Source organism: Trachypithecus francoisi, unplaced genomic scaffold, assembly GCF_009764315.1.
Source record: "Trachypithecus francoisi isolate TF-2019V2 unplaced genomic scaffold, Tfra_2.0 Lachesis_group3, whole genome shotgun sequence".
NCBI lineage: Eukaryota > Metazoa > Chordata > Mammalia > Primates > Cercopithecidae > Trachypithecus > Trachypithecus francoisi.
This window is the reverse complement of record NW_022681468.1, coordinates 14,051,131-14,067,222: the sequence shown is the minus strand read 5'-3', so window position 1 is coordinate 14,067,222 and position 16,092 is coordinate 14,051,131. Positions and strand designations below refer to the sequence as shown.

The 16,092-nt window shown below is 41.1% G+C and overlaps 1 protein-coding gene across 3 annotated transcripts in view; it reads left to right on the top strand.

The window, feature by feature from the left end:
• GOLGA5 (golgin A5) overlaps positions 1-5,298 on the top strand; it is a 41,431-nt gene extending 36,133 nt beyond the window's left edge. For 2 of the 3 annotated variants that reach the window (XM_033191529.1, XM_033191528.1), the window contains exons 11-13: positions 774-879; positions 2,614-2,677; positions 4,707-5,298. In XM_033191529.1, coding sequence (XP_033047420.1) covers positions 774-879; positions 2,614-2,677; positions 4,707-4,787 — 251 coding nt within the window. In that variant the 3' untranslated portion in view covers positions 4,788-5,298. The remainder of the gene's footprint in view (positions 1-773; positions 880-2,613; positions 2,678-4,706) is intronic. The other variant, XM_033191530.1, reaches the window with a different exon arrangement.
• Positions 5,299-16,092: the final 10,794 nt, after the last annotated feature.

The following is a 16,092-nucleotide window of genomic DNA, read 5'->3' as shown; positions in this document are numbered from 1 at the left end:
AATAGGCTGCCTCTGACTGCCGTGTCAAGAATAGACTGCAAAGGGCTAAAAGCGGAAGCAGGGAGACAGGGCGAGGGAGGCCAGAGGTGGGTGGGTAGCCGTTGCAGTGACCCATGTGAGAGATGGCAGTCTAGAACTGAGTGGGATTGTGAGGGTGGACTGAGAATTTATTTTAAAGGTGAGCTGACAGACTATGCTGGCAGATCAGGTACGGAGTTTGAGAGAAAGGAGTCAAGGGTTTTGGCCTGAGCAAATGGAAGGATTGGAACTGTGATGTCCTGAGACAGGGAAATGGCAGCTGAGGCAGGTTGACAGCTAAGGCAAGAACTCCAAATTCTAGTGTTAGGCAGGCTTTGGGGTGCCTATTAGACATGCAGATGGAAGGGAATAGGCAGTTGGATGAGTCTGGCAGGGGAGGAAGCCTCTGGGCTGGAGTACACATTTGGGAGTCCTCTGCTTCATGGAAAGACCACCCGGCCTCACTCCTCCTCACATGGGAACAAAGGGCCCATTAACACTTAGTATTTGTAAATTTCTTAATTTTTGCTAAAATCATCTTATTTTAAAAAGTTTTCTTGTTGTGGATACGGACGTTTAAACATTTATGTCATCAGATTTACCTGTCCTTTCTTTATAGTTTCATCTACTTGGGGGTGATGCTTAGAAAGTTGCCCTTGAAAATTTCTTCCACATGTAATCCAGTGTATTTCCTATTATAATTGTCTTAGTTAATTTTTATGTCAGTACACTAATTTATTTTTTTATTTAAACAGGTACTCGTCTGCGAAATGTTCCTGTTCTTTTTAATGACACAGAAACTAATCTGGCAGGAATGTACGGAAAAGTTCGCAAAGCTGCTAGTTCAATTGATCAGTTTAGGTAAGCACAGCCAGTAGGGATGAGTGATGGACCATCAGCTGTTTTTATGTTTTTCAGGGTTTCAATCACAGTGACTCCCATCAGACAGAGTCTATATTTAAAGTGACTTACTCCTTTCATGAGATTTTACACTTATATATGTTTTTATTTATTTTACAGTTACATTACACTTTCACAAAGTGACTTACTCCTTTCATGAGATTTCAGTGTCAGGAAATTATGTCAAGAGGTCTGCCAATGCCTACATTTTATTGAAGATGATTAACCCTGACTGTATCTCTTCTTTCTATAATAAATTCTATTTTTAAAAACTTCATTAGATTTTATTGAGAAAGCCTCTGCTTCATGTAAAAGTATCCATTTGAATGTTTTATCCCAGAATTTTATCATGTGATTAGAATAAAAGATGCTACTATATATAACTGAACAGTACTCATTGTATTATATATTTTACCTAGATAACAAAATTTATGTTTATATGTAAGTTTTTATATTAGCAGACATCTGCCTTATCAAAAAAAACTTTAATAGTTTACATATAGCCTTGATAAGGTTCTTGTCTAAATAACCTACTCTGCCTTTTTTCTTTGTAGTGTTTATAATGAAAAGTTTTAATGAATTGTGGCATAATCTTTTTTTACCTTTTTGTGTCAGAATTGAGCTATTGTATTAAAAATAAGAAGAATGATATACCAAGATGACTGAAGCCTCAAAAATAGGGTGCCACAGCCATTATCTCCAAATCAAGCACATCTAGTTCAACTATTCATTTATTCAACATACATAGTTGTTTGAAAACCTATGTGCAAGACATTGTGCTAGTGGCAATGAAAGAAGCAGAAAAAGGGGTATTTGCTTCTACATGTACCTGTTTTGATAGGGGGAGAAAATGTTGCAGAGGCGTAATAGGTCTGGACAGTATATTGCTTCCACACTATTTATTCAAATGCATGAGTTTTTATAGTTTTGTACCTTTTAGAAGCATGTATCTCTGCAAAAGCTTCTAGATTAGCTATTTGCAGGTTAATGCCAACCAGACTCCTTCTTTCCCCAATCACATAGTTGACACCCACCTTATCTTTCGTAACTTCTTTAATTCCGCTAAAAAAGATTTAGGCTGGGTGTGGTGGCTCACGTCTGTAATCCCACCACTTTGGGAGGCTGAGGCAGGCGGATCACCTGAGGTCAGGAGTTTGAGAGCAGCCTGGCCAACATGGTGAAACCCTGTTTCTACTAAAAATACAAAAAAATTAGCCAGGTGTGGTGGTAGCGGCATGCCTGTAATCCCAGCTACTCGGGAGGCTGAGGCTGGAGAATTGCTTGAACCCAGGAAGCAGAGGTTGCAGTGGGCAGAGATCATGCCATTGCACTCCAGCCTGGGCGACAAGAGTGAAACTCTGTCTCAAAAAAAAAAAAAAAACAAAGATTTAGAGAGGGATCAAGTTTGCATCCTGCAATTGTGACCCTAGAATTAAAAGAAATACCTGTGCTGAAGTTTAACAGCCAAGCCCCAATAATGATAAAAGCATTTTATCATTTCTATATTACTATTTCTGTATTACTATTTCAAGTAATCATTTAACAGTCTGCTATAAAAATTGTTCTTCTGTGGTAGCCACATAGTTTAAATGAATGAAATTTGTCAGCATCATTAGATATTACCACAGGAAGATTTGTTTTGAGTGTGACTCTCTTCTCCTCTCTCCTCTCTCCCCCACACCTGTGTCTGCACAGTATTCGCCTGGGAATTTTTCTCCGAAGATACCCCATAGCGCGAGTTTTTGTAATTATATATATGGTGAGTACACTTGTTTGAAAAAACAATGCTGCATTTGATTTTTAACTAGTTTTTTGTTTTTTGTTTTTTGTTTTTTGTTTTTTTTTTGGCTGCTGATCTTATTGATGTTTTAGCAATCAATTTTTTTTTTGAAACAGGGTCTGGCTCTTGTGCCAAGGCTGGAGTGCAGTGGTACGATCTTGGCTTACTGCTGCCTCTACCTCCCAGGCTCGAGCCATCCTCCCACCTTTGACTCCTAAGTAGCTGGGACTACAGGCATGCACCACCACATCCAGCTAATTTTTGTATTTTTTGTAGAGATAGGGTTTCACCATGTTGCCCAGGATGGTCTCAAACTTCTGGGCTCAAGTGATCCTCCACCTTGGCCTTCCAAAGTGCTGGGACAACAGGCATGCACCACTGCACCCAGCCAGCAGACAGTTGGGAAAGAGAGAACTCAGTTTTAGTAATTAAGATTTATTTTGGTAGAGTATAAATTGACAATTCATTATGTCTAGAATATAAATCCTCAAAGACTTTTCCTACAAATGAAATTAACTTAAATGCAGTCTAATAGTTACCTCCATTTTAAAGCCCTTCTAATGATAAAAATAATTTGAATACAAAACAGTTTTTTATCTTGATGTTGTACAGTTGCTTTAATTGTTTTCATGTGTTTTGCTTTATTTTCTAAAAGAGCCTCAAGGTTGATTTATTTTCTCCCAGATCTCTTGCCTCTAGTAAAATGGTTATGGTAGTTTGGGATGCCATTTTGCATGTACTGTGTGCCTAAGAAGGCTACTATTTGGAGTGGGTATGTCTAAAAGTAGTTGGGTTGAATTAAGATGGGCTGTTTTCTTGAAAAGAAACTTCTTTAAAACGAAATGAAATGTCTTTTCTTTAAAAAGAAATTTCTCTGTGATCCACTAGAGGGAAGAGTTATTCCTTTAAATAACAGGTTTAGTATTTTTGTTTTGTTTTGTTTTGTTTTGTGTTCTGAGACTGAGTCTTGCTATGTCACCCAGACTGGAGTGCGGTGGCATGATCTTGGCTCACTGCAATCTCCGCCTCCCGGGTTCAAGCGATTCTCCTGCCTCAGCCTCCTGAGTAGCTGGGGGTACAGGCACGTGCCACTGCACCCAGGGAATTTTTGTATGTTTAGGAGATGGGTTTTCACTATGTTGGCAATTTTTGTGTATTTAGGAGATGGGTTTTCACTCTGTTGGCCAAGCTGATCTCGAACTCCTGACCTCAAGTGATTTGCCCGCCGCAGCGTCCCAAAGTGCTGAGATAACAGGCATGAGCTACTGCACCTAGCATAATAACAAGTTTTTAAGAAGAAAAGCATGGGGAGTACAAAAAAAATTGAATGCCATCAGAAAGCATTCAGAATATGCCCCAGAGGGGTTGATTTCCCAGGTGTTAGTGATTATGAGTAACACAGGCACTGTCATGAGATAGTGCCCAGGAGATGTGATTTCTGGCACACTACAAAGTGGTGAGGCTTTGTAGTCCAGCCTGGGCGACAAGAACAAATGGAATCTTGTATCATTTCAGTACTGCCATGAGGGAATTAAATTTGTCACTGTGGATCATGTTCTGGGCCCTAGGTCAACCTCTGAAACCTGACACTTTATTCCTATCTAGAATATTTTCCCATCTCTTCTTCACCAAACATTGGTTAAACTCTCTTTCAAAATACCAACTATAACTGTTCTAAAACTGTTTTCTAACCAACTTCATGTGTATCTAGCAGTTTTAATCACTCTGCATTATAATCACCTGATTGATTATTTTGCATACACGTGCATATTGTGAATGTGTTAAAGTTCAGGGCTTACTCCTCTCAGCTGAATTCTGTAGGAGCAGCAAGTCTTTATTACCCTCCATTGCACTGAGCTCATTTAGTTGTTTCTTTCATTCATTCCTTCATGTGTCCCATAGGGGATATAGAGGCAGGTAAGACATAATGCCTGCCCTCAGTGTACAGTGGGCCTTTGGTAAAGATTGGTTTATTGGCTAATCCACAAATTGCTTTTTCTTTCTCTAGGCTTTGCTCCACCTCTGGGTCATGATTGTTCTCTTGACTTATACACCAGAAATGCACCACGACCAACCATATGGCAAATGAACCAAGCCCAGTTGTTGCTGTGATTGGTTGTCTTTTTGTAGACTTGGGATCTGCAAGAAGGCCAGTTGCCTAAAATTTCTGAGAACAGTGCACAAGATTATTTTATCACTATAAGCTTTTAACTTTTTAAGTTATTATACAAGTATTCTACCTAAATCTTCCTATTTCCTTTAAATGGTAAGAGTTTCTAAAACAGACAATAATTTAACAAGCTCTGCTTTTTCTGAGTTCAGTGGTCTTATATATGTAGAGAAAGCTGCTGGGGTTGTTTATCTCTGTACAGACCATCTGTATGTTAGGTGACATTGATTATGGGTTATAATCAGGGAAACTAATTGTATTTAGTGACAAAAATAAAAAGTTTTCTTTTTGATAATTCAGTCTGCTTTTGGATTTTCATATATTTAACTTTGCAAAGAGATTTACTTTTTACATGTTATAGGCCTGATTGGTGTAAATCTTTTTATAAATACATAAATAAAAGAAAAATGTGCATTTTTCTTTTCTAAAATAATGGTTTTTCATCCCCATTAAACAACACCTTTCCAGGTGGACTTTAGTGTATAGAACCAGAAACTAGCTGAAGTCACTTGTAAGTAATTCTTAGTGTTTGCCACTTCTTTCCAGTGGATGCTCCTGTCTTCCCCTTTCCATCTCCCTGTGCTGTCTTCCTTGGATTCTTACTCACTCACTCATTGACTTCCTCCTCCCTTTTTCCTTTTCTCTAGCCTATACATTGGGTTAGCTCATGATACTCATAACCCCTGCTTGTAGCATTTAGGTATCAAATCTGCCTTAGCAACCTGTGCTTTTTTAAGGTACTCTAGTGTAAAGATATTCTTCAAAATGAGACATTTTGTTTGAAAATGTCCATTGTGTTGTCTCTTTTACATTGGGTCCAATGTATTTGTTTTGAGTTTCATCCACGTCTGAATTCTTTTTTTTTTGTTTTGTTTTTTAAAGAGACAGAGTCTTACTCTGTCCCCAAGGCTGGAGTTCAGTGGCACAATCATAGCTAGCTGCAGCCTCGAACTCTTGGACTCAAGTGATCCTCCTGCCTTAGGCTTCCAAGTAGCTGGGATTACAGGCTTAAGCTACCACACCCAGCAAAGAGCAGTTTTAAATTTTGAGGTGTCCAATTTGTCAGTTTTATAATTTTCTTGTTCATATTTTGTCTTCCTATCACAGAAACCTTTGCCTAACCCAAGGTTACGAAGATTTTCTCCTATCATTTCATCTAGAAATTTTATGCTTTTAGGTTTTCCATTTAAGTTTATGATCCATGTTGAATTAATTTTTATATCTATACATCCTCCAACTTGATTTAAACTTTCTCTCTTTTTTTTTTAATTTTTAGAAATGGGGTCTTACTGTGGCACCCAGGGTAGAGTGCAGGGGCACCATCATAGCTCACTGCAGCCACAAACTCCTGGGCTTAGGCAGTCCTCCCACCTCAGCCTCAAAAGGAATTGTGACTACAGGCATGCACCGCCACGCTTGGCTCATTTTTTTTCTTTCTTTCTTTTTTCTTTTTTTCTTTGTGGAGATAGGGTCTCACTATGTTACCCAGATTGGTCTCAAACTCCTGGCGTCAAGCAGTCCTCCCACCTCGGCCTCCTAAGGTGTGGGAATTACAAGCATAAGCCACTGTACATGTCTGAATTCTTAAGTCATTCTGTCACCCGGCTACTCTCTTCGTAGGTAATTAATATATGTGGATCTTGGGCTGTGCAAGGGCTTAGTCCTTCCTATCAGGGGGAACATCTTGGAAGCAGTCTGCTTGGTACCTCACCGAAAGCCTGACTGAAGTTTCTACTCTTTTGTCTCCATCGTGACTTTAATTGACATAGGAGCCCTATAAATGCTTCAGAAGTTCTGGTACACTATTAGATGTGTATGTTTCTTATTTTTCATCGGAAAATGAAGTTTTAAAGGTCTTCTTAGGTATGTTTGGGCCTTTTTTTTCAACTTGGCATGGGTGAAAAATGCAGCAAGTTCCTCATCATATGAAAGCAGATGTTGGGATTGGAGGTAGAGGCACATGACTAAGTCTGTCTAGGATTTACGGCACAGTCTTACTCAGGTGTGGTAGCCCATTACTGTCTAAGCTGTTAAGTCAGGGTTGCTCTCAAACAGAATAAAGTAACAGTTTAGTCTTGTGAATATATTTTATTTTATTCTATTCTATTTATTTTATTCTATTTATTTTATTTATTTTATATTTTATTTTATTTTATTTTTTATTATTTTTGAGACAGAGTCCCACATTATCTAGGCTGGAGTGCAGTGTTGTGATCTTGGCTTACTGCACCTTCCGCCTCCTGGGTTCAAGCGATTCTCCTGCCTCATTCTCGTGAGTAGCTGGGATTACAGGCATGTGCCACCACGCCTGGCTAATTTTTGTATTTTTAGTAGAGATGGGGTTTTACCATGTTGGCCAGGTTGGTCTCCAACTCTTGACCTCAGGTGATCTGCCCACCTCGACCTCCAAAAGTGCTGGGATTACAGGAGTGAGCCACCACGCCTGGCCTTGTTAATATATTTTAAAGGTTTGGTATTTTTTCCCCTGTCTTCTGATTTGGAAATACTTCTGGAAAATGATTAAAACCAGGTTACAGACTTCAAACAGAAAACAGCACATGCTTCATCATCAGGTATTGCCAGACTTTCCATCTCCGTGGATGTCCTCCTGGCTTTTGTTGAGCTGTCTCTAAGTCCTTTGTTCAGTCTTTAAACATTCTTGGCTTTGAAAATAGTTTGACAGCGTGCTTCCGGGATTGTTCTTCTGCAGTTACTTAAATATTTAATTGGGTTTCAGTTTCAGGAATCTTGACTACTAACAAACTAGGCAGTTTTTTAACGTGCTACCATTCACTTATCCTCAGATGACACAAAGCTTTCTTGACCTAATTAAAGGGGTTGCATGAGAGTGGAGTTTTTTCCTTCTCAAATCAATGTATTTATTTAAAGACACTGCCAGTTGTATGCATAGATTTACACATACATATATATTATCAGAGCTCTTCTTTTTATTTATAGTTGTCAAATGGAAAATAAGATTATTCTAAAATTTCCCTTTCTCTAGACTTTCTGCTTGCTGAAAAATACCAGTTTGGGCCAGGCGTGCTGGCTAACACTTGTAATCCTAGCACTTTGGGAGACCAAGGTGGGAGGATCGCTTGAGCTCAGGAATTTGAAACCAGCCTGGGTAACGCATTTTAAAAAAATAAAAAGAAAATGCCGTATTTATTTCTATGGAACAAAAACTTTGAAGAAAAAGCATGGATTTTATTAAAATATGGTGGAAATAGGCTTTCCCTGTTAACTCTGTAAATGAGGGAATAGAATGTCTGGTCAGGGCAGTTCAGCTTTACCTTAAAACTAAGACCCATCTCACCCTGTGGGGCAGGGAGGTGGAAGCTGCTTAAATATGTCTTGCTGGACTCCAGCTCCCTGATATAATAGGCCAGCTGAGTGTTGGAAAAGGCCGGTATGGGTGTCTTGGTCTGGTAGGAAGTAGAAGGAAAGGACTGGTAAAGCCTAAGGGGTAGTTAAGGACTAAAGACCTAAGGGACTTCAGGCTCTAACTGGCCAGAAAAAAGAAATACTTGAGAAGGGTGTCTTTGTGGCTGTTCTGCACACATTGAGACTGATACTGTATTCCTATTCTTTCCCAAATGAGAAGAACATGAGTTAAATGATTCTGAACTTAATACTTCTTTTTTTGGTGGGCGGGGGACGGAGTCTTGTTCTGTCGCCCAGTCTGGAGTGCAGTGGCGCGATCTCAGCTCACCACAACCTCCGCCTCCCGGGTTCAAGTAATTCTTCCTGCCTCAGCCTCCTAAGTAGCTGGGATTACAGGTCTCTGCCACCATGCCCAGCTGATTTTTGTATTTTTTTAGTAGAGACGGGGTTTTGCCATGTTGTCTGGGCTGGTCTCAAACTCCTGACCTCAGGTGATCCGCTCTCCTCAGCTTCCCAAAGTCCTGGTATTACAGGCATGAGCCAACGCGCCCAGCCCCAAACTTCCGTACTTCTAATCAGCTATCTGCTTTCTAGACACAATAAAAACACACAAACACCTCAAAATAAGTGAAACTCTTTCATAAGCACACTTGAGCGAGAAGCATGCTACATGTGGAAGGCTTATTTATAGAAGATGTCTCAAGGACAAAAGTGGGTAGTGAAATAATTTTGTTTTAAATCACGATAAGACTGCAAAGTAATTTGAATTATGAGGACGCTTTGTACTAGCCACTGGAACTGGGGATAGAGTGGTCAGCAGCCACAAAGTCCCTGTCCCTGTGGAGCTTTCACTGAAGTGGGAAAGACAAGACTACAAACATACACATCACGTCACTCAGCGTTAAGTGTATGAAGAAAAATAGAATGGGGTGAAGGTAGAGAGTAGGTTGGAGGGTAACCAGCAAAGTTCTCTCTGCAGGCAGAGCATGAAGATGGTGGGCCATGTGAAATACAGGGTGGGATTTCTACGCAATAGGTTCAGCAAGAAGCACAAAGCCTCTGAGTGGGCATGTGCTTAGTGTGTTGGAGAACTAGACTGGCAGGAAGGCCGGAGTGGCTGGAAGGGGACAAGAGGAGAAGAGGAGGAAGGTGGAGCCAACCCTGTAGGGACCAGTAGGCCAGCGTTAGGACTTTGTATTAAAAATCGCTTTTTGTTTCTGCTTGGTAACCCCATCTGCCCCTGAACCCTACCTTCTTTAAATAGAGAAAACCTTTAAAAATCTATGTTTGGGCATCTACAGACTGCAGTTGTTCCACATGCAAATGCTGAATAGTAATAATCCATTTTGTGGAGAACAGGCTATACCTGAGGAGGTACTTGGCTATGTATTAAGAACACCAAATCCGTGAATTTGTAGATTCCCCAAAAACTTTTGGTCTCCACATTCACAGTCAACTCATCTCTATTCAAGTCAGGGACGAACCAAAAAATGAAATCAAGAGTAGAGCCCTTCGTGTCTGAAGGCAAACATCTTCCATCCTTTGACCAACCTTAGTGTGACTCACCACCACTCTCATGCTGCCAGAACTCATAATCTGAAATGGCTTCGGACCTTTCTGATCTCCTGAGGGGAATGACATTGCCTTTTTAGCCACTGTCGTATCCCCAGTGCCTAGAACAGTGTCTGGCACATAACTGGCCTGCACTTGATGTTCACTGAACTTCACTGAATCGGGTAAAGCACTCAGCTCATGCACGAGTCTTTAGAGCTTCCTAGACCTTCACTCAGCATCTATCCTATTTATACAGCTCATCTGGTTTCTAAAACCATAGTAAAGAAGAGAAATTGCAACTGGCCAGGTATGTTGACAACAGTGTGGATTTAGATCGAGTAGCTTGGCAGGGCTTCCCTCAAAATGGGAAAAGCCATAAGAATTTAAAAGCAAAAGATGGCCTGAAGATATTGCTGGCCATAGATATTCATAGTTTTGTTAGTCTGTTTTAGCTGCTATAACAAAAGAACATAGACTGGCTTGTCAACAACACAGGTTTACTTCTCACAGTTGTGGAGACTGGGAAGTGCAAGATGAAGGCATCAGCAGATTTGGTGTCTAGTGAGGGTCCTCTTCCTCTTAGACAGTCTTCTTACTGTAGCCTCACATGGCAGAAGGGGCGAGGGATCTCTCTGGGGCTTCTTTTTTGTTGTTGTTTGGTTTTGTTTTTTTGAGACGGAGTCTTGCTCTGTCGCCTAGGCTGGAGTGCAGTGGCGCGATCTCGGCTCACTGCAACCTCCACCTTCCAGGTTCACACCATTCTGTCTGGGGCCTCTTTTATGGGCACTTACCCCATTCTTAATCCACCCTTAGGAGCTAATCACTTCCAAAGACACCACCCGCAAATAAACTTAGCTACTAGCAATTTGCTTTAATTCATAAACATGGCACAAGTCACTTGAATCAAAGAATTAAAACTTAATTAGGACTAGAACACATTCTCAGCATAGGTGATGTCACCCCCAAGGGGGTTAAATTTCCTAGGGGGTTAAAGATACCTTACTGTTTTCATCATTACATACCGCATGCATAAAGAGCCCAGATACGCATGCAGTATGTAACAGTATATCTGTGGTATTAGGATTGTACGTGTGGGCTGGGCATGGTGGCTCATGCCTATAATCCCAATACTTTGGGAAGCCAGGATAAGCAGATTGCGTGAGCTCAGGAGTTCACAACCAGCCTGGGAAGCATGGTGAAACCCCATCTCTACCAAAAAAAAAAAAAAAAATGAAAGCCGGTTGTGGTGGCATGCATCTATAGTCCCAGCTTCTCGGTAGGCTGAGGTGGGAGTTTTACTTGAGCCTGGGAAGTTGAGGCTGTAGTGAGCTGTGATCATGCCACTGCACTCCAGCCTGGACAGCAGAGCAAAACCTTGTCTCGAAAAAATAAAAAAGACATACAGTAGTCATACAGATAGTAATGTAAAAAAGACATACAGGTAGTAATAATGAAAAAAATTGAGAAACACTGGGCTAGAATGATAAGGCAGAGACCTGTTTCCTGCCCTCATGGAGCCTACATTCTAACAAACGAAACCTGGATTTTTATTAACATTTTAAATCAATACATACATATTATTGGGGTACCTGTGATAATACATTCACATAATTTGTAAAGATTAGTGTCATTGGGACATTCATCACCTTAATTATTTTTCTTTATGCTGGAAATATTCTAAATATCCTAGCCATTTAAAAATGTAAAATAGATTATTGTAAACTATAGTCACCCTATGGATTTATCAAACAGTGGGTCTTATTCCATCAACTATTTGTATCCATTAATTGGCCTCTCTTCATTCCCTCCTCCCCCCTACCTTTCCTGGTCTCTGGTAACTGCCAGTCCACTCTCTATCTTCATGAGATCCAATTTTTTACCTACCACATATGAGTCAGTACATGCAATATTTGTTTTTCTGTGCCTGGTTTATTTTGCTGAACATAATGACCTCCAGTTCCATCCATGTTGCTACAGATGACAGGATTTCATTCTTTTTATGGCTGAGTAATATTCCATTGTGTGTATATACCACATTTTCTTTATCCATTCATCCATAAATAGGCACTTAGGTTGATTCTATGTTTTGGCTATTGTGAAAAGGAAACTGGTTTTTAAAGTCATGCGTGACCTGACCCTCACTACCCCATGACTTTCAAGCCACTCCCCACATCTCATTCTACCCTTGTCTCTTGACCACTATACTAGCCTATTACTGTTCTGATTATTACTGCCTGTTCCACTTCCTGTCTCACTGATATCAGCCTTGGCCACATGACCTGACTTGCTTTGACTCACCAGCCAAATATTAGTGGGGAAATATTAGTGGAACAGTTCCCTTCCTCAGCAGAAGCTTTAAGAGTCATCTGTGGCTCTGATACCTAACTTGTTCCCCCTGCATGAGTTTAGCATGTCCCAGATAGGAGCTGTCCTTCAGCCTAGGCCCTGGAATGAAGCATGTCCACAGTGGACATGTGGCTGGAATGAAAAGTAAATCTTTGCTTTTGTGGATTCCTGAAATTAGGAGGAATAGCTAACAATAGCTGACTAGTGTGTCCACCAGTGCACTAACCAAGCTTTCTTCCTGCTTCCAGACCTTTCCTTCTTGACTTTTGTCCCCTCCTAATGTCAGCATAGATGCCACTTGGTGAAATCAGAACTCCATCTTTCCCTGCAAAAAGAAAAAAAATAGTAGCCTGGGTGTTTGTAGGCAGAATGATGCTCCCCCACAAAGATGCTTGTGCCCTTCTTTGCCCTCGTCACTGAAACCTGTAAATATGCCATCTTACAAGGCAAAGGGGGTGTTGCCAATATGGTTAAGGATCACAAAATATGGAGATTTTCCTGAATTACTCTACAGGGATCCTTAAAAGATGGAAAAGGAAGCAGAAGAATCAGAGACGATGTGACAAGGGAAGCAGAGGTTGCAGCAATGCTGTTCTTGGCTTTGAAGGTGGAGGAAGGAAGGGGCTCTGAGCCACAGACTGCAGGAGGCCTCTAGAAGCTGAAAAAGATGAGGAAACAGATTCTCCCCTAAAGCCTTTACAAAGAAATGCAGCCCTGCTGACACCTTGATTTTAGCCCAGTGAAACCTACTCCAGACTTATGCTCTCTAGAACTGCAAGATAATAAATTCATGTTGTTTTAAGCCACAAAGTTTGTGGAAATTTGTTACAACAGCTGTAGAACATGGGCATGGCAATCCCTCCCTGGTGAGGAGCTCCCACAATACCCTCATCACAGTCCTTGTGCTTCACAGGGCTGCCTCTTCACTTTCCACCCCACCAGCTGGACTCCAGGCTTGACATTTCAACTCTATCACAGTTGTCTCTTCAGAGCTCAGAATAGTGCAAGGAACCTAGTAAGTGCTCAGTGCAGATTTGTCGGATGAACAATTTTCAAAACCAGGACTAACTTAGAGCTGAATGCTACTATTTTCTGACTTGATGGCTTAAGTAGCTGTGGTCCTTAGAAGCCACTTACCATCCCTGACCCTCAATTTCCTTGTTAAAAATGGAGAAAATGCCACCATCACAAATAAGTGCCCCATAGGGAAAAAGAGCATTTTCTATGTTGTAAAGTGCATTCCAATTTGAGTTTTATTGGATGGCATGTTTATAAAGCCGAATGAAGCTGAGATAGTGAAAAGCGGCCCTGCTAGACAATCAACCATGTGTCCAGCAGAATATAAACAATACTCAGAATGACATTGACAAGGCCAGTCTTGGGAGTACAAAAATTACTAAACACTCCCTTCTTCTAATGAGCATTGCCCCTTTCTGAACAACTGCTGCTGCTTTGCCAATAAGAACTCGAGCCCCATTTTAACCCTCCTAGATAACAATGATTGAGCTACTCAGTCACCAAATTGTCCCTGCTTCTCAACAACATCCATCCCAGAACTGGCCCCCATTACTTATTCTCCCTCATAATGTTCCAACACAAGCCAAAACCCTTTAAGAAGCTCATCAGCTGGGCTCATAATCCCAGCTCTTTGGGAGACAGAGATGGGAGGATCACTTGAGTCCAGGAATCCCAGACCAGCCTAGGCAATATAGCGAGATCATGTCTCTACAAAAAATTTAAAAATTAGCCTAGCATGGTGGTGCACACCTGTAGTCTTAGCTACTTGGGAGGCTGAGGTGGGAGGTTCACTTGAGCCCAGGAGTTCGAGGTTACGGTGACCTATGGTCACACCACTGCACTCCAACCTGGGCAACAGAGGGAGACCTTATCTCTTAAAAAAATTAAAAAGGCCCCTATCATCTCCCGTTACTGAGATGTTCTTGAGTACACAGTCTCCCTTGCTGCAGCAAGTCTAATAAACCTAATAGTTTTGTTTTGTTTATTTGACTACAAGTGTGGTCTTCAGTCCGCTCTGATAGAAGCTCCTCATATTCAGTTCTATAATTTTACAGACAAGCAGACGGATCCAAAGACCCATCAAGGTCCTCCAATTAGTGTAGAAATGAGATCAAGCATATGTTTTGTTTGTTTTCACATAGCCACAGGTTTGGCCTATTTGGTTACTAAACATGTCAGTGTATCAAATCTGTCTGGCACAGAATCTTCTATTTCTCATCTTGACTAGGACCTTCCAGTAGCTTTTAGGCAGGGAGAAAACCTGCCATATTTTTTCAAATACTGCTTAGTTTTGGGACAAAGCCAGATACGTTCTAATGACAGTTAATTGTTCTTTATCAGTGTGAGAGGAAGCAGGTGTGGGTTCCCCGCTGACATCTGATTTATTTCTTTGAGATCTTGGAACAGACACTTCATCAGCCACCCAAGCAGGAAATTGCCTTTCTGCAGAAGGTAAACAAAAGGATTTTCTTTATTTTTGGCCATAAAATTGGACGCAAAAAGCATTTCAAATCACTTGGAGTTTTTTTTCTTCTGATTATTTGAATTATATTCCTTAATTGTGGGAAATACAGAAAAGAAGAAAATATTCACCCATAGACCCAACACTCCAGACTAACAAGTTGTCCCATTGGCCTGTTTCCTTCCAGTCTTTTTTTTTTTTTTTTTTCAGTTGTGAATGTATATGTATGTAGGAAGATCTGGAAGTGGAGAGGGAGCAGATTTTAGTTGAAGCCATAATGTATATATTATTTTCATTTGCATTTTTAAATTACATAACACATGAATACATGCTCACCGTAAAGATCCCAAACAATACCATTGCCAGCAATCTGAATGAACTTGGAAGCAGATTCTTCCCCAGTTGAGCCTCTGGACGAGACTACAGGCCTGGCTGACATCTTAGTTGTGGCCTTGTGAAACCAAAACCAAGGAACCTAGTTAAACTATGCCCAGATTCCTCACCCACAGCAATTGTGAGATAATAAGTATGTGTTGTTTTAAGCAAAGCTGCTGAACTTGAGGTAATTTGTTATGCAGTGGGAGGAATCTACGTTTTCTATGCATTTCCCCTCCTGCAGTGGTCAGGACTCCTCAGGTTTTAAGCAGGAAATACACAACTGACACTGGCAGGGAAAGCCAGTTTCACCTAACTTCAGGTGTGTTTACATTCAGTGGCTCAAACACTGCAAACTTTCTCCTTTTAGCTCTTCATTGTGTCAGCTTAATTCACAGGCAGCTACTTCCCAAAGATGACCACATCGTTCGGTTCACATCCAGTCAGCTTGGTGGCCTCTGGGGAAAAGTATACTGCCTTTTCCCAGTATATCCGGCACAAAGCCCTGGGCTTGGTGTCTGTTGGCCCTGGTTGGACTAACTTAAGACATGTGCCTACCAGTCCCTGGGGATAGGTGGATGTGGTTCATACGCCCTATCTAGACCTCATGAGCCAAAAGCGGGAGAGCTGAGCACGAAAAGAAGATGAGCCGGGAGCAGTGGCTCACACCTGTTATCCCAGCACTTTGGGAGGCCAAGGCAGGCAGATCATCTGAGGTTGGGAGTTCAAGACCAGCCTGACCAACAAGGAGAAACCCCATCTCTACTAAAAATACAAAAAAAAAAAAAAAAAAAAAAATTAGCCAGGTGTGGTGGTGCATGCCTGTAATCCCAGTTACTCAGGAGGCTGAGGCAGAGAATCGCTTGAACCCAGGAGGCAGAGGTTGTGGTGAGCTGAGATCGTGCCACTGCACTCCAGCCTGGACAACAAGAGCGAAATTCCCTCTCAATAAAAAAAAAAAAAGAAGAAAGAAAATAAGGGTGCTACTGGGTGGAGAAGGTGGAACAGAAGCTGAATTAAAACAGCAGTCATCCAGATCATGGATATGTATCTTTGTATTGCATACAATGGAATATGGAATTGCAT